Here is a 27,955-nt window from a genome sequence, read left to right as displayed (position 1 = left end):
ATCATCTTCCTCCTTTTTCATAATTCTTGAAATTCACATCCTGCATTAATCTGGTTTCTTCAGAGAAACAGAACCAGTAGGGTATAACCCTTTAGTCTTCCCTAATGAGACATTGTTTTTCTGAAAAATATCTATATCTATGTCCATATATTTATCTATCCAGAGAGGGAAAGAAAGAGATCAAGAGATTGATTGATTTACTATAAAGAATTGGGTCATGCAATTATAGGGTCCAAGAAGTCCAACATCTCCAGTTGTGAAACTGAAGATCAGGAGAGCCAATTGTATAGTCTCTGTCTGGGTCCAAAGGCCTGAAAACCAGGAAGCTGATGGTATAAGTTCCAGACCCAATATCAGTCTGAGCCCAAACGGACAAGACCAATTTCTTTCTTATGCATCCTTTTATTGTATTCAGGACTTCAGTGAATTGGATGAAGCCTATCACATTGGGAAGGGCAATATGCTTTACTCAATCTGCTGTTGCAAATATTCATTTTCTATAGAAACACGCTCACAGATACACCCAGGAATAATGATCAGTGAAGTTACACATAAAATTAACTATCACATATCACCATTCAAAAGTAACAGATCTCCACTTATTTGCCTCCAAAAGTCTGTGGGTCTTTGAAAGTCCCTTGGTTTTGGCAGGAGAGAGTAGAGCAATTCAGACATTTTTAGATCTATCCTCTTCCACCTTTTGAATTTCTAATTTCAGAAAGAGTCGCAGAAGTATTACATTAATTGATTATTCCTTTCTTCCAATTGCTCTTTTTGATAAGGACTCAAACTTATTTACAGAGTAAAATTCCTTGTTCATACACTTTCTTTTTCTGTATTCCTTCTTTTCTGTATTCCTTTTTCAAGCCAGTTGATAATAATATGAATTTCAAATGTATGTTTTCTTAAAGGGGGAAAATGTGGGCAAATTTTTTTCATTGTATCTTGTCATTTAGTAGAAAAGGATTTCTTGTTTTAAAGGAGCAAAATAGTTGAATGAAAAAAACTATCATCAAGAGCCCTTATTCAATGAAGTGGGTAAACGAAACCTATAAAGTAAAAGCAATTCCAAAGAGAGAGATTGGGTCCAGGATATTTTTAAAATTTATGGCCTCACTTTAGTAAGTATACCTGTCATATTAAGTGAAGACAGAAAACTTCTTCTTATATTTCCCTTAATTAGGGCATAATATTAATATTATTACTATTACTCAAATGCATGAGAATATAAGATAAGAAAGGAATTAATGATGTATCTGTATTAGTTTCCTAGGGCTGCCATGATAAACTGGATGGTTTAGAAGAATAGAAATTGATTATTCAAAGTTCTGGAGCCTAGAAAGTTCCAAACTCAGTATGTCAGCAGGATTAGTTTCTTAGAAAACCTCTGAGGGAGAAATCTGTTCTATTTCTCTTGTAGTTTCCGAGAGTTTCAGGTGTTGCTTGGCTTATAGATGGCATTCTCTCTGTGTCTTCATCTTTCCTCTGTGTGTATGTGTGTGTTTCTATGTCTAAATTTCTCCTTTCTAAAAAGACATTAGTCGGGCGCCTGAACCTGTGCTACAGAAGCCATTAAAAAATCATGTATTGGGGTGCTTCAGTGGCTCAGTCGATTAAGTGTCTGCCTTCGGCTCAGGTCATGAGCTCAGGGTCCTGGGATCCAGGCCCACGTGATGCTCTCTGCTCAGGGAGGAGCCTGCTTCTCCCTCACCCTCTGCCTCTTTCTGTTTCCCTCTCTCAAATAAATAAATACAATTTTTTTTAAAACATATAAAAATAAAAAGGCACCAATCAACTGGATTACAATAATGACTTCATTTTAGCTTCATTTCTTCTATAAAAACCTTATCACCAAATACAGTCACATTCTGGGGTATTGTGGCTTAGAATTCCAACATACCTTTTTGGAGGGGATTCATTTCAACCCCTAACAGTGTTTTATGGTTTTTAATATGCATTTGTTAATCATGGTGCTCCTTTTGTAGACCATTACCTATTAATACATGTTGAATTTTTGTCCTGGCCTTTCCCATATTGGCATTGTATTGAACACTGCTCTGCCAGAAGCTAATGGGAAAATGACAGAGAAAAATGTTCTGTGCTCAATTATCATAGGCAGGGGATTGAAATCTTTCATTTTTTTGTGAGCTGTTGATATACCAATGTGTATTGTGAATCTATAGCAAGATATATATATACTTTATTTCCCAGATTTACTTGATTATGTTATAACCATTGATGTTTCCCAAAGACTTCTGTTCCATGGAAGTTACTGTTGAAAACACTAAAGTAAACACATGCTTTATGGCACAGTAGAAGGTTGGGTCCCAAGCTGATCACCAAGGGGGACTGAAGAGGGAGAGTGACAAATAAGCTTCACCAGATAACCTCCACGATGGAACATATGTGGGCACACTTTGATATATTTAAGTAATGGTCTTTATTATATCAGCAGTAAGTAGTGCATATTATTTTAATACTAGTAATGAATTTTGTAAAAATATTAATACATTATCTTGCTTCGCTTATTTTGTGGATACTTGTACATGTTTTCAAGGTGGATGGCCAAAAAAGCCATTAATAATAGAAGAGATGAAAACTGTTATTCTAAAAATCCCACCCATTTCCAAATCCTAGCTTCATAAATGTAGTGGACTAACAATTTATAAAGTATAATTTGGAAATTAATGCATCAGAGCTTTACAAAATCCTTTACTATACTTGGGATCACTAATGCTGTGAATTTCTGCTTTATGAATTTTAATATATTTGACAACTTAGTTCTAGTAGCACTTTTCTATACTGTTTAGTAACGTCAATATGCCCTTTGATTACAATTTAAATGCCTTTTATTTTTCAATGTCTAACATGCATTCTTCATACATTCAACTTTATATACTCTGCTGAATTAAGCATCCATGGGATCCTTGGTATTTTATAAAAGTTTTTTTTTTAAACTTTCTGAAAACTTTGCTATCATTCTGTAAAGATTGAGCCACTGTTTTCTTAACAGGACTCATGCTGTTAGTTTGCCTATGCCTGTCAAGGAGCCTTTGACCAAACCGTAGTAGATTTGATCAAGAATCATTTTTGTTCTTATGAACTCACAAATGTACTTGCAAGTATCGTTGAGGCAAGTCAGGTGATACAGCCTATTTTCCCTTTTTAAGTGTTTCAGTCATTTAGATTTGTTTGTATACAGAAATTAGAGTCTCTAGTTTAATTAGTTTAATTGCAAAATACAGGAAAGGTAGTCAGTAAATATTTTATTGAATGTTTTAAAAGATAGAACTAACTCAGTGACTGTCCTTGAGATTTTTTTGTGTCTCTTCTTGAGCAAACGTAGTTATTAGTAATAGTAAATGTATCTTTCACTCTTTACTTCTGATTTTGTTTTAAGATCTTTGTAGTATTTCCCAAATGAAGTACTACCATTTTGACTTAGGCTATTATATGGGACTTAAAGAATCATAATCCACACTATGGTTAACTTGCATTTCTTAGAATATTATAAAAATTTTTTGATTATTCTTTTTACACATTAAACACTTCTTTTGAGATATCTAACTTTTGCCTGAAGACTTCTGCTAAATCTGTTTTTGCACTATAATAGAGAAAAATGTTTTTCTTTGAACATATATTATCTATCTTATATTTACATTTCTATAAAATTTTGTCTATTTCTGGAGTAGGTCAAAGAATAATGGTCTCTAGAACTAATTTAACCCATGCATTACAATTTGATAAGAGCATTCAGAAAGGACAAATCTATGGATGAATGCATTTAAAAATAATAATTATTATAAATTATGCCTATCAAATTGATGTGTCAAATAATCTCTGGTTTACTTTCATTTTTGATAGCTTAGATCTTAGTAACTTTGTAAGAAATATGTAAACACTCTAGCATTAGGTGTAGTAAATTATGAAGCATGTAAAATTAAAGCAGAAAGCTCATCTATAAAACTACTTTCCTATAATCACTACCTAATGGAAGGACCACCTATTTCAATTACTATAGAAAAATTAAAACTATTTGCTAATATAAATATATTACACTAAAGTTTTAGGCAGCAGAGGTGCTCTGAGTGCTTTGATTAAGTACTATGTCTAGAACAGAGCCTGGTACAGTGTGAGTGACATATAGGACTCAGAAAATTTTTATTGAGTTTTTTTTTTTTTAAAGATTTTATTTATTTATTTGGTAGACAGAGATCACAAGTAAGCAGAGAGGCAGGCAGAGAGAGGGGAAGGGAAGCAGGATCCCTGCTGAGCAGAGAGCCCGATGCGGGGCTCGATCCCAGGACCCTGGGATCATGACCTGAGCCGAAGGCAGAGGCTTTAACCCACTGAGCCACCCAGGCGCCCCTTTTTATTGAGTTTTAATCTTTGATTTAATAGCATAAGACAGTTGATTTCTATTTGAGAAGTAAGGAAAACCTTGGGTTTAAATTTAGTGATTAATGGTACCTGAAGCGGTACTGAAAAATGCAAAAATAATGACAGTACTAACAATAATAAACTAAGTTTGTTCCATTGATTTAACAGAGGATTTTTGTGAAAGGCAACAGAAAATATCTGGATATCCCATTTTATTAATTTTACTTTGGGCAGTCTTTTAGGTTCTGTTTACTCAGAGTTTCTAGGGACTCTTAACACAGACTTTTAATGATTCCAAAACACTGGATTTGTATGTAATAATTTTAAAGAAATTCATTGTAAACTAAGAGTTTATGGGGAAGGAATTTGATTCAATGACAGATAATTAGAGAAAGCTATTAGAATTTAACAAAGTACTTAACTATGTTTATTTGAAAATTGTGTTTTGACATAAATCTTTTCTAGTACCTATACATTTCTTGTAATTAGATTATTAATAATTTGTAAAATAGCCTATTTAAAATCCTCATAAATCTCATTAGTTCTTAAGGAATCCAAATAAACAAAATGAACTTAGGTTCATTTATAAGAAGATAAGGTTATTAATTACTTTTCTATTTGGTTAATTTAAATTATTTCACATACTTAATATTAGAAGGCTTTTTGTTAAAAGAAGTGAAGTTATATTTGGATTTTTAACAACAGTAGGGAAAACTCAAGGTCAAGGTTAAATCATTCATTGGTCTTAGAAGAAGAGAGATATAAATAGCTTTTATTTTGAAGATGGAGAAACTGGTACACGCTGAATTTAAGTAGCTATGTCAAGATAAAATTTACTAACTTTGAGCAGCAAGACTTGAACTCTTCTCAGCCCTTAACACTCTGCATGTAATAGGCTCTTAATATATGGTTCTTTAATTGAAATGAACAAAATTCAATTCAGTATCCTGAATTTTTAACCGTGGTATTAAACCATGCTACTCTTTAGCAAGTTTGCAATTCCTGTGATCTGTATATCTTCTACAACTCTTCAGGTAACATTTATTCTTATTGTCCCTTTCAAGTGATGCCATTTCCATGCTTTTTCATTAAGCACTTCCATTTCCAGATGGCATACAGATGGCTTGGTACACAGGAGTCAGATACTTCCCAATAACTACTTAGATTTATTGAAGCTATCCTACTAGGCCTGTATTCAAAATAGAATGACAAAATACTCATATTGTTGAGACAGGTAGATTGCAATAAAATAATACAAACTCTGTATTATCTTACAGTTGAGATGAGAGGTAGATGGTCCAGGAAAATGTAAATTTGGCTTCTTAATAATAAGGACAGTTAATACCTGGGAGGAGGAGAAGGAAAGAAGCTAACTTTTGCTTTGTGCCTTGATAGGACAAGCATAGTGCCAGGGGCTTTACCTATATATTCGTTCATTTAATTTAGTCATCGTAATTTAAATCTCTATGCTCTTTTCCACGTTTTACAGAAAAAAAAAAATTGAACTAATTTAAATAGTGTTCTTAAGATTATGCAGCTAACAAGAAAGAGCTCCAAGAATAGAATTCAGGTTTTTCTAACTGCCATGAGCCTACTCTTGTCATCTCACTGTAATATTACAGAGTACCCGCTTGTTCCCTTCACTAAATAAATATACAAATTCTTTCATGCAGAAATATAAAAAGTTGAAAAAACAAATTTGAAGTTTACAATGGCTAAAAAACCTCAAGAAGTTACTTACTTTACTTTGAGAAACATCATGCATAAGTAATATAAATACATCCCCTAAGAACTGGAAATTTGGCCTTTATAAGTTCATTTTCTGGGTATACCTAAAAATGAAGACATATTTCATGTACTCTACCTAGAATATTTAGAAGTTGTTGACTTTAATTGTCCAATCTAGTAACATTTTTATGACCTCTTCAAGAATACGAAGCCCAGTGCTCACATTTCAGTTCTGTATAGTACGACTCAGAAGGTTAAGCTCTGCTACTTCAGACATAGGTCCAAACTGATTTGTTCCTCCTGTGTAATCCTTATGCTTTATAAAACTAATCATGAATCCATGGGTGGAAGCACTGATCTTACCATGATTTGTATTTTTACACTAATTATATGTATAATTATAATTAATAAAGTAGTCATGTGTTATATACGGACAAATCCTTTTGTGGAAAAAGAAAAAAATTCCGTAAAATTGGCTTATGAATATTAGTATGTGTACTACTAATTGACAACAGGGAAAGGAATGAAACTAATTTTGAAATTACTAGCATCTTAAAAAATGCAGCAAGTGGGTTGAATTTACCAAGCAAACCTATTTTGTGACCTTAAGAGTCCTTCCCTTTCATCTGCTTAAATAAGTATTACAGATTAATTTATATTTACGATGAATAACCTTTTATTTGAAGCACTGTACCAATACTTTCTTTAAACTTGTGTGCTTGCTTTTTTGTGTTCTACAGAGCCAAGAAAATGATGAGCTAAGAGATGCCCATGAAAAACGCAAGGAAAGGCTACAGATGTTACAGACCAACTACAGAGCAGTAAAAGAGCAATTAAAACAGTGGGAAGAAGGCAGTGTCATGTGAGTTACATAGCTCATAAAGGCATTTCCCTAAATATTAAATGGAATGGAGTAGCATCATATAGGTGTTTTAATGGCTTTTGTTTGATTTTAAAGATATTATTTGGTATTCAAATCTTGAATGAATTTTTGAAGAGATAATATAATAAATGAAAACAGATAAATATGCTGCCAATAACTAGAGATTTTCCTGTCATTTGTGGAATTCATAATGTAGGTGATTATGAACTACTGTGTACATTTTCAGTATCAATAGAGTAGCTTTTGATACTTTAGAGTAGTAAAAATAGTTTACATCCATATGATTGAAAAAATTAAATAACTAAAATAATGGTATTATGAAGTCTGTAACTTAAACAGTATTTAAGTTTTAATTGAAAGACCAGAGAAATAGGAAATTTACATACGTAGTTAACTCTCTGAAAACTACTTCAACCTAGTATGCAATTTGAAAATCTTTACAATCCATCAGTTTGTTCTGCAGCTTCTCTGAATGAATTGGCGGTCTCAGTTCAATTGCTCTGAACAGGTGTTCAGATCTTGGTTAGTCGTAAGTGGCTCCCTTGTTAACAGTATCAACAGAGGGCAAAGGACTGAATGAGTACAGAAAATCTACTACCCTCTCATCTTTCGAGATGGATCCTTTAGGGCAATGTTGATGATACACATTGGTCTGTTCTATAGAGAAATACTGTTTCTAAATTGGCCAGTACAGCACTTTTACAAAATAGAAATGAGTTTGTTTTATGTACAGAAAATGAAAACATAAAGGGCATTTGGCATGTTTTGTAGGTAATTGTCACGTCTAATTTTTTCCTTTGAAGGATGGGAAGTATTTCATATCACTTGTCAGTAATAATAGTGATAAAGTACTGATAAAGCAATTTGTTCTGCATTTAGCCTCTCCTCACCTAACTTTTGTAGTCACCAGAAGTGTGAAAAACTATTTTCTGACATATTTACTGTCAATAGTATGTTTTAAGATTGAGCACATGTACCACAGTCAGCCTGGTTGACAACAAGTTCTCGAAGAGTTGACTGCTTATAATCCTTTTTGAGAAACTGATCATCCTGCAATATATATTTCATTATTACTAGAATGAATCAGAGAAGTCGACTTAAGACCATCATGTGTCTGCTAAAAGTTTGCTTTCCGCAGTAGCATTTTAGCCTTTTGGAAATTATGACATCGGATTGTAATTTTTTTTTTTTTTGACATAGGATTTTAATTTCAACATACTTGGGTTTTAGAAAATTCGTTCCATAAATAGTGAGCTTGAATTAGGGAATGTATAAATGAATTTTCATTGTACTTTGAACATATTAAGGAGGAAAACAACTTCATTTTAAAAATAGGACTCATATCAGAAAAATAAAGAGAGCAGATCCCCAACAACTTCGACAAGAAGATTCTGATGCTGTGTGGAATGAACTGGCCTATTTCAAAAGGGAGAACCAGGAGCTAATGATTCAAAAGTGAGTTTCTTTTTTAACAATATGGACTTAGATAAACATTTAGGAGAAATTTTTTGCAGCTTAAAGGTCATGAGAGAAATACCTTATAAAATTTGAAAGTAAAAAATCTGGGGTTTGTTAATAAAAATAAAGAAAAAAGATGTATCTTAAAAAAAAAATATATATATATATATATATATATATAAAATACAATAACAAGTTGCACATTTGCTAGCTCTAGCCGAAACTGTATAATATGATCTAGGGATTGTGTTAATTAATGTGGCTCTCATCTGTTGGAGGTGTCGCTCTTCATTAGCCTGTATTTTAGACACTGCCGTGCTTCATTTTTGGAATGAGGTGGAGAGGGGATAACCTAGCCAGCCATCCTTGTTTGATCTCCTGGATACATACGCAATGCAGAATGTCTGAGCTCTCTTGGTTCCCTGCCCTGTCCTGCTAATCCCAGCTGAGCTCATTATGGTGTAGCCTTGCTGCTACTCTTGGAGCCAGAGCTGTCCAAGCTAATTACTGGTAGCAGCAGAACTGCCTGTTAAGGGTCTGGTATGGATCTGCTAACATGGTCCTTGGTAGTGACCTGCAAAAGACACGAGGGAATTGCTTTCTTTCTTGCTGTGCACTGCCTCTCCTTTGGGCTTAATGCTGATCCCTCCACATAGGTCTTTTAGCTGCCCTAAGTATAAAACTTGATGAAGGGTACTCATATTTTAGAAAACATACAGTTTTCTTCCTTGATCTTATAATTCACAGACTATTATATTCAGCTTGGTAAAGAAAGAACACTTTTTTTTTTTTTTTTTGCATATAAAGGAGTTAGACCAACATAATTAGCCTCTTTTGCTACTTAACTGTTTCTTCATTTAGAGCTAATTTTTGACATCCAGACCATGCAATATTTTGGGAAGCCTGATGTCTTTGAGATGACTAAATGACTAGTATCATGTGGCATTATGTCATCAAATACTACTGAATTTTTTTACCTGTAAATCGAGTCTTATTTTATATATTACATGATAACACATGTAACTTTAGATTACACCTTTTCCGTGTAATGATAAACTTTTGAGAAAATGATAGATTATAATGTGTACTTCCAATTACCTCTTAATGTATACTGTATTCTATTAGTGCTAAATCTGATGCTGATAATAGTCTCTTATCTTAAAAATTCTTTATAGATTTGTCCAAAAATAGTCCCTGACAACTTTTAATAGCATTATTGAAATATAATTCACCATATAAAGTGAATAATTTAGTGGATTTTAGTATATTCAAAGAGTTCTGTGTCCATTATCACACTAAAATTTTAGAACATTTTCATTTATCCCCTCCCCTAAACCCCATGTCACTTAGCCCATTTCTTCCACCACCGCCCTCTCTTCCTTATTTGACCAGTAAGCTACTTTCTGTGTCTATATAGATTTACTGGTTTTGAACACTGAGAAATTCACTAGGTGATGTTATAATATTTGCTTCAGCTGTCAAACATAATTTTAAAACTCAAAAGAAGGTTATTTTTAACCTTTCCACTGTTACTCACTTCCAACCTTCCAAGTTCTCCCTCTCTCTCTCTCTCTCTTTTTTTAAATCATTTTCTTTCTGTTTGAAGAACCTTCCTTTAGACTTTTGTTTAGGGTGAGTTGGCTAGGAACAAATCCTCTAAATTCCTTTATTTAAAATGTCTTCATTTCAGCGTCATTCCAGAAGAATGTTTACACTGATTAGAGAATTCTAGGTTAGCCACTTTTTTCTTTAGAGCTTAAAAAATATTCCACTTCTGTGGTTTATGATGAAAAAATATTGTTACTTGAATTGTTGTTCCCATAAAGGGAATACATCCTTCTCCTTAGCTGCTTTCTGTCATTTTTATTTGTCTTTACTTTTCAGAAGTTTAATTACAGTATGTCTCGACATGGATTTCTTTTGTTTTATCCTGTGTGGGATTCTCTAAGCTTCTTGAAACTCTAGGTTTGTGCTCTTTTTCAAATCGAGGAAATTTTGGTCATTATTTTTTTTAAATACTCTTTTCAGCCCCACATTCCTTGTCAGCCCCACATTCCTTGTTCCTCTTATTCTGGAACTCTTTTTTCACAAATGTTAGATGTTTTTAGTATTGTCCTACAGGTCCTTGAGGTTCTGTTCATTTTGTTTGTTTATTTTTTTGCCTATTTTGTCACTGTTGTTAAAACTGTGTAATTTCTATTGTTCTGTCTTCAAGTTCACTGATTCTTTCCTTTTTCATCTGTCACCCCTGCTGCTGAAGACATGCATTGAGTTTTTTGTTTTGGTTTTTATAATTTTCAGTTCTAAAATTTTCATTTGATTTTTCTTTATATTACCTATTTATTTGCTGAGACTTCCTTTTTTATTTGTTTCAAGATCATTCATAATTGTTCATTGGAGCTTTTTAATCATGGCTACTTTAAAATCTTTGTTAAGGGCCTCCTGGCTGGCTCAGTTAGTATAACGTGCAACTCTTAATCTCAGGGTTGTGAGTTTGAGCCTCATATTGGGCAAAGAGATTGCTTTAAAAAAATAAAATAAAATCCTTGCCAAGTAATTCTGACATGTGCATTATAATCTGGGTGGTGGCTTTTTTTTTTTTTTTTCTTTTGTGGGTGGTGGCATTTTTTAATTACATTTTCTCCTTCAAGTTGAGATTTTCTTTGTTTTTGGTATGATGAGTGATGTTCAGTTGTTCTCCTTGACATTGAGGTTATTATGCTTTGAGACATTGGATCTTATTTAAATCTTTTATTTTAACAGATCTCTGATGACATTGTGCCTAAGGAAGAAGGTCAGATCATTACTGCCGGGAAGGGATAGGAATCTTAGTTCCTAACTTGACCCTCACTGACCCTGCATTAAAGGGTGTGTGGAAGGATAGCTTATTACTAACTGATGAGGGTGAAAGACAAGGCTTCACATTTGACCTTTATTGACTGAGATAGCAAGATCACGTCTTTTTTTTTTTTTTTTTTTTTTTTCTTCTTTCCCTTTTCCCAGTTGTATATGGCTGGAGTAGGGTGGGTATTGTCAATTAAGATTTCTGCCCAGCCAGTTTGCCCATTCTCAGTTCTTTGGCTAGGGAGAACAGAATTTCCTTGAGACTTTTTTGTTTGTTTGTGTCCATTGACATTTCTGGGTTGTGGATTTCTTCAGTATCTACTTTGAGGTATTTAGGAGGAAAGAAGAAAGCCAGGGGATTTATCACTGTGGCTTGTTCTTCTATTCCTGTGGTCCCTTGTGTCTCCTTCTTCTCCCTACCTTTTAGAGTCTTCTCATATTTGTTTTTATGTATCATGTTCAGGGTTTTTATATTTAGTGAGTTGGATGAATGGGTATAAACATGAAATTAGAAGTTCTAACTTGTTTTTCAGTGGACCAGCCAGTCTTATTTTTGTGCCATACATTGGCATCTGATTTATTTTTTATTTTTTTAAGGGTTTTATTTATTTATTTAAGAGAGAGAGGAGGAGCAAAGGCAAGGGGACAAGCAGACTCTGTGCTGAACACGGAGCCCAGTGTGGGGCTTGAGCCCAGGACCCTGAGAACATGACCTAAGCTCAAATCGCGAGTCAGTCAAGTCAGTCATTTAAGTGGCTGAGCCACCCAGGCATCCCTGGCATCTAGTTTAATACTTACTCCTTACTATTTAGGCTAGAATATATAAAAGCTTGTACAGCCACCTGGAAAACAGGTGTTTATGTTAATAGCAGCCATGTCCACAATAGCCAAACCGTGGAAGGAGCTGAGATGCCCTTCAGCCGATGAATGGATAAAGAAGATAGGGTTTATATATACAATGGAATATTACTCAGCCATCAGCAAGGTTGAATACCCAACTTGTGCATCAACATGGATGGGACTGGAGGGGATGATGCTAAGTGAAATAAGTCAATCAGAAAAAAAAAGACAATTATATGCTTTCACTCATATATGGAATATAAGAAATGGTGCAGAGGATCGTAGGGTAAGGGAGGGAAAATTGAACGGGAAGAAATCAGAGAGGGAGACAAACTATGAGAGACTCTTGGGGTAACTGGGTGATGGGTATTAAGCAAGACATGTGATGTGATGTGATGAGCACTGGGTGTTACAACTGATGAATCATTGAACACTACGTTAGAATCTAATGATGTACTATATGCTGGCTAATTGAATTTAAGTTAAAAAAAAGACTAGAATATATAAAAGTAGATGTGCTACTAAAACGACTTTAAACCAAGTTTGAATAGTACTTCCAAATCCAGTTATTAATGTTGAGTTAACTTTTCAAGATCCTAGTAAAAAATTGTGTGGTAATTCTTTTTTTTTTTTTTTTTTTAATTTTTTATAAACACATAATGTATTTTTAGACCCAGGGGTACAGGTCTGTGAGTTGCCAGGTTTACACACTTCACAGCACTCACCACAGCACATCCCCCCCCATGTCCATAACCCCACTACCCTCTCCCTGTGTCACAATTCTAAGTCAGTTTATAAAATATGTCAAAGGAAATGGTGCTACGACCAGTGTATACTATGGTGTTTCTTCCATCGAGTACAGTCAGAAGTATGTTGCTGAGAGTGTGAGGACTTGAGAATTTTTTTTGCATGGAAATAGTTCCTATAATAATTCAGATATTATACTTATATATCTACTTACGATATCAGTGATGTTTTAACAAAAGACCAAGAACTGCACAATCTATGAACTAATGAATTAGCTTGTTCCCATAGTATTTGTCTAACAAATATTCATATATTTTTTCATTTACTGTTTAAACAGTACAGTTTATAAACAATACTGTTTAGAGACTGTAGTTCAGGGCCAGGCGTTAAGCTAGGGACTGAATATACAATGTGTATCAACAAAGAATAATTTCTAACTCTAATGAGATTTCTTTTAGGGTCATCTGCCATGAGCCCGTGAGATAAAACCATTCGTTGGGTTGCTAGATAGTAAGAGGCAAGGAAACCTTTCAGAAAGGCAAGGCTCCCTCAGCTTTCCCACTTAGTTGAGGATGTTGTCTTACCATCATTAAGTCAGATTTATGAACCAACAAAGTCATGTTAACATTCTCCTAAGTGAACGGATTAACATTTTCCTAGATAAAAACAGTATAAAAATATTTGTGTACATTATTTCTCAACAGTGATATAAAACTATAAAAAGAGACTCAGGTGCCACAGCATATTCAGCTTTTCTTATATTGCAAATCCAGCATGTCCTTGCTAGAAACCCATGAGTCAAGGAGGGTGTGCTGACATCCATTGCAGGTTTATCTGTATCTCTGGCGAAATAAATCAGGAATTTGCAGAGGGTGGTAATTTTGGTCTTTTTATATTAATGCATAGAAAATCCTGCATCTGAGCACTCTGCTAGGTACAGGTGAACACAGAGAAATAATAAGCCACCCTTTTTCTTTTATCAGAAACTCATATAGATGAGCAGGGAAAACAAGCAAAAGTGTGATAAGAGCAGTAATAAGGCAATAGTAGTGGCATAACACAGGGAAAATGGCATTATGATTTGTCCATTTGCCCAAACCAGAAATCTAGGGGGTTTTAACAGACTCATCCCTCTGTCTTACCTCCTTATAATAGTCTTAATGATTCCATATCACAAATATCTCTAAAATATATCTACTTCTTTCCATTCTTACTATCAATGTCCTTGTCCAAAATACCATATCTTTCTTGCTCAAATAGAATAAACTCATAAATATCCCTCTACATTCACTCTTACCCTCTTGAATCCATTTTCCCCCTAATGCTACAGAGTGATCTTTTAAAAAAATACGTATATGAACATATTTCTCCCCTGTTTAAAAATCTTTAGCATCTTTCCATTGCTCTCAAAATAAAAACTAAATTCTTTATAGAGCACAACTGAACAATTTGGCCCACTTCTTATCCTTTCTGTTTCACTTTTGTTTCTTGAAAATCAGTATGAGACTACAAAATATTCACAAAGAATGACTGATGCTTTTCCTACTTCATGCTGAGAATCCTGGTTGGTGAATTTGTCAATGAAGGTAGAGTTGGGGTCAATAGTAAAGGAGTTTAGAATTCATAATTTAAAAATTCAGTTTTATTTTATAGAAGGAGAGACTTTTAAACAATATGTCATAACTAAGGTCTTCTTCAATTTCATGATCTTTTGATCATTTTTCCTTAATGACAAAAAGTAGACAAGCTATAGCTCAGTAGCATTGCCCAGGATGGAATACCTTCTTTGTTGGGTTAAGTGTTAAATATACGCAGGCCGTGATTTCAAAGAATATTTTATAAAATTCAAATAATAATTTTTAAGGAGCTAAAATCAAATTATTATGGTAGGAAGTTCAGTTTTTTTTTTCCTTTGGCAAATCAAGACTCTGTTTTCTTAAGCACAAGTATTTTTCCTTGTGTAGAAATGAGGATTTTAGGAACTCAATTTCTGTAACATGAGTTGGAAATAAAATTCTCAAAAATATATTTGCTAAATCATGACATATTTTGCAAACAAATGTATTTTTGGATAACCATCAGCATTGTATGAATTACATGTTAGGTTTTTTTTATTTTATTTTTTTAGAGAGAGAGAGAAAGAGAGTGTAAGTGGGGAGGAGCAGAGAAGGAGAGAATCTTTTATTATTATTATTATTTTTAAGATTTTATTTTTTTATTTGAGAGAGAGTGCTCCTGTGAGTTGGGGGGAGGACAGAGAGGGAGGGAGAGTAACAGGAGTGAAGCCTGAGGCATGACTCAGTCTCATGACCCTGAGATCAGGACCTGAACCAAAACCAAAAGCTTAACCGACTGAACCACCTAGGCACCACATGTTTGTTTTATTTTAAAGTGTACAATTTAGTGACATTTAGTGTATTTACAATGTTTTTTTTTTTAAGATTTTATTTATTTATTGGACAAACAGAGATCACAATTAGGCAGAGAGGCAGGCAGAGAGAGAGGAAGGGAAACAGGCTTCCTGCTGAGCAGAGAGCCCGATGCGGGGCTTGATCCCAGGACCCTGGGATCATGACCTGAGCGGAAGACAGAGGCTTTAACCCACTGAGCCACCCAGTCACCCCTGTATTTACAGTGTTGTGTAGCCACGATCTTTATCTGATCCAAAGCATTTTCATTACCCCCAGAAGAGACCCCATACACAGTAAGCATTCACTCCCAATCTCCCCATGTCCTCCTTCCTCTAGCTCCTCAGAACCCCGAATCTGCTTTCTATCCCTATGGATTTACCAAGTCTGAATATTTTATATAAATAGCATCCTACAGTATGTGACCTTTGCATTTGGCTTCTTTCACATAGCATTAGGTTTTCAAGAGTCATCCACATCATAGTATGTATCATGTCTGTCATTCCTTTTTACAGCTGAATAATAACCCACTATATGTATATACAATTCATTCATTCATTTATTGATGGCCATTTGGGTTGCTTCTATTTTAAAGCTACTGTGAATAGTGCCACTATGAACGTTCATGTACAAGTATTTATTTGAATACATGTTTTCAATTCTTTGGGATATATTTACCTGTAAGCAGAATTGCTGGGTCATGTGGTAAGTCTGTGTTTAACTTTTTGAGGAACTGCCAAACTGTGTTCGTAGTGGCTACATCATTGTATACTGTCACCAGCGATCTACAAAGATTCCACTTGTTCCACATCCTTGTTAACATTTTTTTCTTTCTTTTTTAAAAAAATTATCATTTTTTAAAAAAAATCTTTAAATTATTTAATTTATTAAATTACTCATACTAGTGAATCTGAAGTGGTATTTCATTGTGGAATTGATTTGTATTTTCTTAATGACTAATGAGCATCTTTGCATATATTTATTTGCCATTTGTGTTTCTTTGGATAAATATCTATTCAAGTCTGCCATTTTAAAAAATTGAGTTCTCTTTTTGTTTTTGATTTATAAGAGTTCTTTACATATTGTTGTTACTAGACATATGCAAATATTTTCTCCCATTCTGTAGGTGAGCTCTTTCTTTTCTTAATGGTTTCCTTTGATGAACAAAAGTTTTTAATTTTATGAAGTTTAATTTATTTTTTTCTTTTTTGTTTTTTCCTTATGCTTTTGGTGTCATGCCCATATAAAAATCACCAAATCCAAGATCATGAAGACTTACCACTATGTTTTTTTTATGCGTTTTATAGTTTTGACTCATATTTAGATCGTTGGTCCATTTTGTTAATTTTTTAAAATTTCATGTGAAGTATGGATACAGCTTACCGCTTTTACATGTGTATATCCAGTTGTCCCACATATTATTTTTTATAGTTTTGAAGAAGAGGCTGTATGATCATATGGAAGAGTTATAATGTGATGAATAATAAGATAAGAATTTAAATGTATCAGTCCTTGAGAAACCAATACAACGTGAAACACTACAGGCTATCATAAGCCAAGTGCAAATGAGAATGTGAGTTCTGGGATATTAGCGTAATCAAGGGTTGAACACATTATCAGTGTCCGTTGAAAGGCACTGGATTTCAAGGCTACATGGTAATGAGTTTTGAATCTTACTTACTTTTAAAACCGAAAATCAGAGACAAGAAATTTAGCCACTGATATTGGAGACATGGGAAGTAAACTCATCTACCAATTAAGTCTTCAGGAACAAGCGTGAGAAGTTTCCGAACAAGATCAGCATGAAACCTAAGTCACTGCTGAATTAGAGCCCTAAAGCCGAGGGTCCCTCTTCTTCCTCTTTTCTATCTCAAGAATGTTTCAGGTGTGATGCAACTTGAGTCCTCTAGATAGGCTTTTAGAATACACTCATGATTCTGTTAAAGGACCAGGGCCTGGAAGCAAGTAAGCTATTATAGCTAGTAAATAATATGTGAAGAAAAGGCTTTTAAACTATGGAGTTTTATAATATTAGTTACATAGGACTGAATCTATGTGACCCTTTGTATTGTTGTGCTTTCACTTGTTATTTCAGTAAATATACTGGACACTGGAAGTAAAATATTGAGCAGAGCACACATGCTCTGGCCTCATAGGGCTTCAGCTTTATTGGAGGACACAAATAATAATCAAAAAGCACACAAATAATTACAGACTCAGGTTGATATGAAGATAAAGCTCTGCTATGTCTTCCCAGGTTTCTATCTTCCCTGATTTTTTTCCATTTTTCCTCTTTGTCTTTCCTTCTCTCCCATCTGGTTAAAATATAGAATAGTTTATACTTTTATTTGTGGTGTTACCACCCTAAATTGCTCCCAATATATTTTTTATTGTGGTAAAACTTACATAACATGAAATTTAGCTTTGTAACCCATTTTTAGGTGCAGAGTTCAGTGCCATTAAATACACTCACATTGTTGTCCTGCCATCGCCACCATCCATATTTAGAACTTTTCCTATTCTCAAAATGAAACTCTGTCTCCATTAGATAGTAATTCCCCATTCCCCCTTCTCTCAGCTCGTGTCTTTTTCTCCTTTGTCCCTATGAATTTGCTGATTCTAGGCATACTATGTAAATGGAATTATACAGTATTTTTCTTTTGGTGTCTGGTTTATTTCATTCATCATGTCTTCCAAGTTTTTCCATGTTGCAGTATGTATCACAATTTCTTTTAAAGCTGAATAATACTCTGTTGTGTGTATATGCCACATTTTTTTTAAGATTTTATTTATTTATTTGGCAGACAGAGATTACAAGTAGGCAGAGAGGCAGGCAGAGAGAGAGAGGAGGAAGCAGGCTCCTTGCCGAGCAGAGAGCCTGATGCGGGACTCGATCCCAGAACCCTGAGATCATGACCTGAGCCGAAGGCAGAGGCTTTAACCCACTGAGCCACCCAGGCATCCCTATATACCACATTTTGTTCATCCATTCATTTGTCGATATTTAGGTAGTGATTATATTTTTCTTGTATTTTCATTTTATTTTACTATACGGTTAACAAGAGTGTTAGTTAAGAAAAAATATTTTATAACTATTGGGAGATAATTCACTGAAGTAAATGACAAGTATATTTTGGAGTTTATTTTCTAACTCTTGAGATTAACTTTTGATGTTGATACACTGTTTTCATATATTTGTGACCATATACATATAGTATTTGTTTTTTGAGGTCATCTGTCTTTGTCTGTTCAGGCTGCTGTAATAAAACACCACAGACTGGGTGGCTTATAAGCAACAGAAATTTATTTCTCAAAGTTCTGGAGGCTACAAGTCTGAGATCAGGGCTCCAACATGGTCTGTTGAGGACCTTCTTTTGTGTTACAGTCCTCATATGACAGAAGGGGCTAGGAAGCTCTGTGGGGTCTCTTTTTTAAGAACACTAGTCCCATTCATGAAGGTTTCACCCACATGACCTAAGAACATCCCAAAGGTCCAACTTCCTACCACCATCATCTCTGGAGGTTAGAATTTCAACATGAATTTTAGGGGAACACAAACACCAGGTCATAGCACCATGCATATAGTCTTTTTAATTTAATTGCTGGCTTTGTTTTCATTCATGTTAGGTTCACTATACGTACAATTTTAAAAATTACTTAAAGAATCACATAGTATTTACTTAAAGAATTACAAAGAATATCTTAAATGTTTAATGAATAATCATTTGATTTTTTTTCTGGAAAAGTATGAAAATGACTTTCTGTAAGTGTATTTTGTCATACTAACAGTCTATTTTAAAACATCTTTTCTTTAAAAAAACAAAACTGGAAGTATCACAATTCCAGACTTCCAAGTTATTACAAAGCTGGAGTAATCAAAACAGTATGGGACTGGCACGAAATTAGACACATAGATTGGAGCAACTGCTGGCTGTCTCCATCAGTAGATCATGTGACTCTTGATCTTGGGGTTTGAGCCTTGTCTTAGGCATAGAGATTACTTAGAAAAAAAGAAAAAAAATACACACAAAGGTCAGTGGAACAGAATAGAAAACCCAGAAATAAACTCATAGTTATATGGTTAATTAATCTTCAACAAAGGTGGAATGAATATTCAATGGGAAAAGGACAGTCTCCTCAAGAAGTGGTGCTGGGAAAACTGGACAGCTACATGCAAAAGAATGAAACTGGACCACTTTCTCACACCATACACAAAAATAAACTCACAATAGATTAAGGACCTAAATGTAAGACCTGAAACCAAAAAATCCTAGAAAAGAGCACAAGCAGTAATTTCCCTGACATCGGTCATAGCAACATTTTTCTAGGTATGTCTCCTGAGGCAAAGGAAACAAAAGCAAAAATACTACTGGGACTACATCAATTTGAAAATCTTCTGCACAGCAAAGGAAACAACTAAAAGGGAACGTACTGAATGGGAGAAGATATTTGCAAATGACCTCTCCGATAGTATAAAAAAAAATAAAGAACTGTTACAATTCAACAGGCAAAATACAATCCACTTAAAAAATGGGGAGAAGGGGCACCTGAGTGGCTAAGTGGGTTAAAGCCTCTGTCTTCAGCTCAGGTCATGATCCCAGAGTCCTGGGATCAAGCTCCACATCGGGCTCTCTGCTCAGCAGGGATCCTGCTTCCTCCTCTCTCTCTCTGCCTGCTTCTCTGCCTACTTGTCATCTCCATCTGTCAAATAAATAAATAAAATCTTAAAAAAAAAAAAAAGAAAAAGCCTGTTCAAAAAAAAAAAAAAATGGGGAGAAGACATTAACAGACATTTTGCCAAAGAAGACATCAGATGGGCAACAGACCCATGAAAGATACTCAACATCACTCATCATCAGGGAAATGCAAATTAAAACTACAATGAGATACCACTTCACACCTGTCAGGATGACTAAAATAAAAAACGCAAGAAACAAGTGTTCTGAGAATGTGGAGAAAAAGGAACCCTCATGCACTGTTGGTGGGAATGCAAACTGGTACATTCACTGTGGAAAACGGTATGGAGGTTCCTCAAAAAGTTAAATATAGAATTGCCTTGTGATCCGTTAATCCCATTACTGGGTATTTATCCGAAAAATACCAAAACACTAATTCAAAGGGGTATGTGCACCCCACTGTTTATTGCAGCATTATTTACAATAGCCAAGATATGGAAGCAACCCAAGTGTCCATCAATAGACGAACTGATAAAGAAGGTGTTGTATATAAATTTATATAAATAATATATATATTATATATATAAATAATATATAATATATATTTAATATAATATATAAATAATATATAATATATAAAAATAATATATAAACAATAAATATATTTATATACCATACCTTCTTTATCATATATTCTATATATAGAAATATCTGAGATATGTATACACACACATATAATGGAATATTAGCACGTGTGTGTGTATATACACGCACCTTCTTATCAGTTCATCTATTGATGGACACTTGGATTGCTTTCATATCCTGGCTATTGTAAATAATGCTGCAATAAACATAAAGAAATGCAATAAACACATAGAAATATGTGAGATACACAAACACACACATACACACACACCAAACAAACAATATTACTCAGCCATAAAAAAGAATGAAATCTTGCCATTTGCAATGATGTGGATGGAGCTAGTGAGTAGTATGATAAACAAAATAAGTAAGTCTGTTGGCCCTGTGCTGACAGAGACTTTTTTAAGGAGAGAAATGAGCCTTATATTAATTTATGTTCAAGTGTAAAAAAATAATAATGGTAAAACTTGATCTGCTACAAATTGGAATTTAAATAAGCAAACTGCAGTGTGGAAGAAAACCCAACAGATGAAAGTGATTTATCGGAAAATGAAAAAGCAAATGATAGTTGCTCAGCTATTTTTATTTTTTTTTTTAAAGAAAAAATTTTTATTTATTTGACAGAGACAGTAAGAGAGTAAATACAAGGAGAGAGAGTGGGAGAGGGAGGAGCAGGCTTCCCGTTGAGCAGGGAGCCCAACTCAGGGCTCGATCCCAGGTCCGTGGGATCGTGACCTGAGCCAAAGGCAGACTCTTAACGACTGAGCCACACAGGCACCGCTACATCATTAGTTTTTGATACAGTGTTCCATGATTCTTTGTTTGTGTATAATACCCAGTGCTGCACGTAATACATGCCCTCCTTAATACCCACCACCAGGCTTATTCATCCCCCAACCTGCTCAGCTATTTTAGAAAGATGGACTAAACTTAAAGCCAGAAACTACTAGAAAATGTTGAGGAATCTTTCACAGAGGAACCAAGTGAAGTTTTTTCATATCCTGATTTTCTCCCTTCAGTACTCTGGACTTGCACAAATTAGCCCTCTCAAAATCTAAAAATTAGAAGGCAGCAGTGGAACCTCCGGAAAGCTCTACTCAACATTTGATAACTCATTTAGTGGAAATGTTGGCTGCAACATAGGACTATACAAAAAGAGAGGCCTGGACTACAAATCAATCTTTTGCATGCTGTGTTTCACTTAGTAAACTATTCAATTCAAACGATTATTCTTTTATTGTGATTGTTTCCCAGTACAATTCCATCATTAATAAATGCTACAATTGAAATTAATAAAGCCCTAAGACAAAAATTGCACTCTGAAATATATTTTTAGGTCCTTTTTAAATAAAATGAACTAACATACATGAATAGGGTTTTGCAGTATTTTTGTAAAAATGAAGAATTAGAAGCAATCTAAATGCCTGTTAGTAGCTGATAAAAGTGCATTATAATATATTAATATAATGTGGTACTATAGTACATTTAACATGGGTAAATTGGATCTATGTTTATCAAAATGGAAATGCATCAAAAGCAAAAGCTGACTTAAAAGAAGGAAATTGATTAATAGTATATCATATATATCATAGTATATATTCTCTAAAATATAAAATTTTAAATCACATAATAGTACAATTTTTATAGATATATGTGTGTGTATACATACACACATGTAGCCACAGTAATAGTTATATATAACTACACACACACACACACACAGTATTAAAGCACAAAGCAAATATACATACCAAATTAAATAAGGAAACTGGTTATTTCTGGGGAGGGAGGAAAGGTCGAATATTGTAAGAGAGAATATTATTTACAGAACATTTTTTTCACAAAAATAAAATAAATAAATTGAATTAAATATGACATAATACTAATGTTTTTAAACCCAAATGTTTGGCACATTAATGTTGGTTATATTACTCTCTGTACTTTTGTTATGTTTGAAATAGTCTTTCTGTTTTCAAAGACCCAGTAAAGCCACTTCCAGTTGAAAACACTAAAGAGCTCTTACATATAGGCACATATGTTAACTATAGCATTATCGGTAATTATGAAAAATGGAAAACAACCAAAATAGCAGATGCTATAGCTATATAGCCAAAAGTTCCAAGAACTTCAATATAATGAAAAATTATTTTAATTAATAGAATACACCATATTTTCAAACCATACACAAAAATCGATTCTAGATGACTGCCGGCTTAATTGTAAGGATGAAGTAATAGAGCTTTTATTTTTTTTATTTTTTATTTTTGGGGGGAAGGAAAGAGAAGAAAGGAGGGAGAAGGGACAGAGGAAGAGAGAGAATCTTAAGCGAGCTCCACACCCATCTCAGAGCCTGATGTGGGGCTTGATCTCACAACCCTGAGATCATGACCTAAGCCAAAATGGAGGGTTGGATGCTTAACCAACTGTGCCATGAGGGGCCCCATGTTAAGTAATGGTGATTTTAGTGGAAAACACAGAACATGTGTTTGTGTAGTAGACAAAGGTTTCTTAAAACAGATTAAATATAAACTAAAAATTGATAAACTGGACTGTATTAAACCCAAGAGCCTCTGTTTATCAAAAGATGGCATTAAATGACTTAAAAGGCAACATTCAGAGTGAAAAAAGATATTTGCAATATATATGTCTACCAGAGGACTAGCATCCTGAATATGTGAAGAATTCTATGAAAAATTAAGTAAAGGTAGAAATAATAGAAAAATGAACAGAACACTTGAATAGATATATCATATAAGAACACATCCTAAGGGCCAATGGACATATGAAAAAGTGCTCTATTCAGTTTGTCTTTTTCTAGTTTTAGTAATTGGGAGCTTCATTGTAGATCTTTTTTTTCTTTCTAATATAAGCATATAGTGCTGTAGAAAGCCACATAAGCATTTTGTTAGCCCCTCATATGTTGAAATGTACTTTAATTTTTTGTAATTCAAACTATTTTTTATTTCCTCTTGGAATCTTTAGAGAAAAAAGGTTCTGAAAGTTTTAAGTTGGGGTATTTCCTCAGAGATCTTTCTGGTATTGATTTCTAATTTAATTTTATTGTGGCCAAAAGATACTTCTAATGATTTAGATCTTTTTAATTTTGCTGAGAATTGTTTTATGGTCCAGCATGTGATTTTATCTTAGTGAAAGCTCCAAGGTACTTGAAAACTGTTACTGGGTAGAATGTTTTATAAATGTCTATTAGGTCAAGTTTTTTCATAGTGCTTTTCAAATATTCTGTATCCTGTTTTCCATTCACTTTTTCTATTGATTGCTGAAACAGGTGTTTTTAAAATCTCAGTTTAAATGTTTTCAGGTTTTTAAAAACACTGTTAGTGCATGTTTCAAGTATCCTTTACCAGAGACTTGTTTATCCCTACTCATTAGATGTCCCTTTTGAATTCTTTGTTGAATGCTCCTGGTGATCAACAAAGATTGTCCTCTCAAGCTGGCTGGTCCCAATGCCTTGTAAATGCTGGGAATAGTTCCTTTAAGGCCTGTCTTGTTTAATTTGGTCCTGCATATATGCAACAGAGTGTTTAAATGTAGAATCAAAAGAATGCTTATGCAGATTTCTGTACCTATTTCTTTTTGTAGATCCCTTCTCTGGGAACTATGTGCCACAAATTCCATCATTTCAGCCTTCCCAAACTCCAATCTCTTTTTCTTCATCTCAGCAAAGCCATTGTGTTTTTCTTGGGACCCCTCTCCCTGCATTGTGGTCTGGAGAATGGCTCCTGGCAGAAATCTCAGCTATCATTAGAGCGCTCTTTGTTAATTTCCTTTCTCTTTGGGATCACAGTTCTCTGCTGCTTGTTACCTAGCATCTAAATACAGTTGTTTCATATAATTTGTCCAGTAAGATGTAGACTTTGAATTGTCGTCCTTCACAGTGTCAGAAACAGAATATGTGGGCAGTAAGTCAGTCAGTAAATAGCCAGTGTTCATCCTGAAGAACGGTGCTGACTCTGACAGCCCCTCCTCCAAGCATCCATTAAGATGTGGTTTGTTGGTGCTTAGTTTGACTCAAGAACAGTTGGTCTCTAATATTCATATATACTTACTAACAGTAGGGACTGTGTCCGTGCTTTCAAGACAAAACAAAACAAAACAAGCCATAAGTATAAAATACCTGTAAATAAGCAAGAAATAATATTTCCAACAAAAGTCCTGTGTTGGGCTACATTAATGTTCTGAAAGGTGAGGAAAACTAAGTTTGAAATGAGCTACATCTGTTTTTTTCTTTGTTGGGGCTATCTTATTTCAAAATGTTCTGTGTCCTTAGCTGAATAAAGCACAATCCTAGTCCAGACTTAATTGCTGTGTGGATAGGTGTATGTGTGTGCATGTGTGTGTGTGTGTGTGTGTGTGTGTGTGCTCCTCCCATCAATCTGGAACCTACCTGAAAAACTTCAGATATAATCATAGAATCCACATTTTTTAAAATCCTTATGTATGTGTATTTATGTTTATTTTAAACACATAAGTATACACACCAAACTGTAAACATCAATTTTTCAAGAAATGAGTGAGGAAAAGCAGAGACTACTTGTTTTTTAATATTTAAATTAAGTATAAATATAAAATATACATTTCTTAAAGTATTACTGTTATAATTGAATAATTTTTATAAAGTAAAACATAAAATTATAATAAAATATAAATATATTTCTTATATTGTTGAATACATAACAGTTTAGACCTGCTATATATCTTCCTGGGTAAATCATTCCTTTATCATTATGTAATGACCATCTTTATCTTTAATATTTTTCTTAGTATATTTTATTTTTTATGCTTCTTTAAAAAATCCTTCTCTTGCCTTAGATTGCATGCATTTTATTCATTTCTTTTTTTTTTTTACCTCTTCTGATTTGTAAATTTTATATTTGTTTTCCATTCTTTAAATGCTTTTTCTTGAAATTGTACATCATTTATTTGATGAATATTTGGCACCTTTTTCCTCTCCCAACAATACAGGGGTCTTAAAATACTGTAACTCTGATCCTTTCCTTGATCTTATATCATTTTGTTGTTCAGGAATTTAATTCTACTGTATTCTGTCTCTGCCTTCATTTGGATATTGTTATATTGACTTTACGTGATAAATGTTGGTTTACTTCCAGGTACGTGTTTATAGATGTCTTTTCACCATCACTGTCTACCTAAAATATATTCTTTAATAATAGTTCTTTCATCTGAGATCTATTAATAGTAAACCTTCAAATGTTGAGGATATTATTTTTCTTCTGAACTTTCTTGTTGCGGTGAGAAGTCTCTGCCACTATGAAGCTCTGTAGTTGTTAAGTAACATCTCTTCTCAATATGGATGATTTGAAGATACCCTCTTTTTCTGTGGTGTCCTGCAGTTTCCCTCTATATAGTTTTATTTCTTCTGTTTGCAGTTTGACTCTCATAATCTGTTAATTCACATTTTTTCATCAGATCTCAGTTTTCAGGCATTATATATAAAAGTTTTATTTATTTGAGAGAGAGAGAGAGAGAGCATGTGCGCAGGGGGAGGGAGGAGCAAGGGGGAGGGGAAGAGAGAATCCCAACTAGGCTCCATGCTCAGTGCAGACCCCTAGCAGGGCTTGATCTCATGACCCTGAGAGCATGACCTGAGCAGAAATCAATGAGGCACCCATCTCCTTGAATAATTTCTGAGATGCTTTTTGGGCTTCTCATTCAAATGACTTTATATATTGTTACGATTTTCCTTCTTTTTATTTCTCAGTGTTGTCTTTAATTTTACCAGTTTCCATTAGCTTTTTCTGTATACTGTTTAACACATTCATTGAGTTTTCAGTCAATTACTATTTTTAAAACTACATATTTTGTCCCCTTTTTTCCTTTTTTTCAACATTTTTAAAACTCTAATTCTATAAAAAGTCATTCTGAATTGTTCTATTATTTTCATTTCCCTGTTGTACATTCTCTCATTTTGGCGGGGTGTTATTTAGACTGTCATTCATGAACTTATTCATGAGCATATATAATTATATGAATTATATATTGAATGAACTTATTCATATAATTGTTCTTATCTGCAAATTTAACTTTTTTGAGTTTTATTTTCTGTGGTTCTCTCAGTTGTGGAAGCCTATCTGTAATGGATGATTGTGTCTGCCTAAACTCTCCATCTGCCTGAACTCTCCAGTGGACACTGGCCATGAACCAGTTTTTACATTACTGTCAATTTTTTAGATCTCTGCAAATGTATGTGGCTTGATTTTGGAACCAGTTAGTATAGGCTTGCCTCTTTTTAATGAAACTCCAGCCAGTTAAACTGCGATATTTGTGTCATACTCAGCAAATTTTTGTCTCCCATCTTGCTGCAGTTAGCTCAGTTTTAACTCTCAGCCATAGACTTGGGCATAAACTTCCATCCCCATTCAGGTCTGAAGGTCTGAGGTCTCCATGGGTGATATTTGATCCAGTCTCTCATTGCGGTAGTTCAATTCAATTTTACTAGTTGGGGTTCTTAGTCATTTCGTGGCATCTAGAAATGTACTCTTTTTGCTTTCAGTATGTTTATTAACATTACATTCCATGATTTTTACATGGTATATCTGTGTGTCAAGAAGTGGTTGGGTAGGGGTACCTGGCTGGCAGTCAGTATAGCATATAATTCTTGATCTTGGGGCTATAAGTTTGAGCCCCACAGTGAGTGTAGAGAGTACTTAGAAAAAAATCTTAAGGAAAAAGGTGATTGGGTAACTCAATACCTTATTTTTTTATCGTATAATCTATGTTTTAAGCAACATGTTTACTTAGATAAATTTAAAAATCACTTAAGACATTTTCCATCCCAGATTCTCAATAAAATTCAATTTTTTTAAATTTTATTTTTTATAAACATATATTTTTATCCCTAGGGGTACAGGTCTGTGAATCGCCCGGTTTACACACTTGACAGCACTCACCATAGCACATACCCTCCCCAATGTCCATAACCCCACCCCCCCCAACCCCCCTCCCCGCCATCAACCCTCAGTTTGTTTTGTGAGATTAAGAGTCACTTATGGTTTGTCTCCCTCCCAATCCCATCTTGTTTCATTTACTCTTCTCCTTCCCCCTTAACCACCCATGTTGCATCTCCACTTCTCATATCAGGGAGATCATATGATAGTTGTCTTTCTCTGATTGACTTATTTCACTAAGCATGATACCCTCTAGTTCCATCCACATTGTCACAAATGGCAAGATTTCATTTCTTTTGATGGCTGCATAGTATTCCATTGTGTATATATACCACATCTTCTTTATCCATTCATCTGTTGATGGACATCTAGGTTCTTTCCATAGTTTGGCTATTGTAGACATTGCTGCTATAAACATTC

At 34.1% G+C, this 27,955-nt stretch overlaps 1 protein-coding gene across 7 annotated transcripts in view; it reads left to right on the top strand.

Annotated features, from left to right (window-relative positions):
* The window catches only part of CNTLN (centlein), a 307,186-nt gene that overhangs the window by 143,117 nt on the left and 136,114 nt on the right, over positions 1 to 27,955 (top strand). For all 7 annotated transcript variants that reach the window (XM_032880530.1, XM_032880532.1, XM_032880534.1 and 4 more), the window contains 2 exons: positions 6,849 to 6,970; positions 8,327 to 8,446. In XM_032880530.1, coding sequence (XP_032736421.1) covers positions 6,849 to 6,970; positions 8,327 to 8,446 — 242 coding nt within the window. The remainder of the gene's footprint in view (positions 1 to 6,848; positions 6,971 to 8,326; positions 8,447 to 27,955) is intronic.

Source organism: Lontra canadensis, unplaced genomic scaffold (genome assembly GCF_010015895.1).
Source record: "Lontra canadensis isolate GAN:19392208 unplaced genomic scaffold, GSC_riverotter_1.0 scaffold70, whole genome shotgun sequence".
NCBI lineage: Eukaryota > Metazoa > Chordata > Mammalia > Carnivora > Mustelidae > Lontra > Lontra canadensis.
This window is presented reverse-complemented; position numbering and strand designations above follow the sequence as displayed.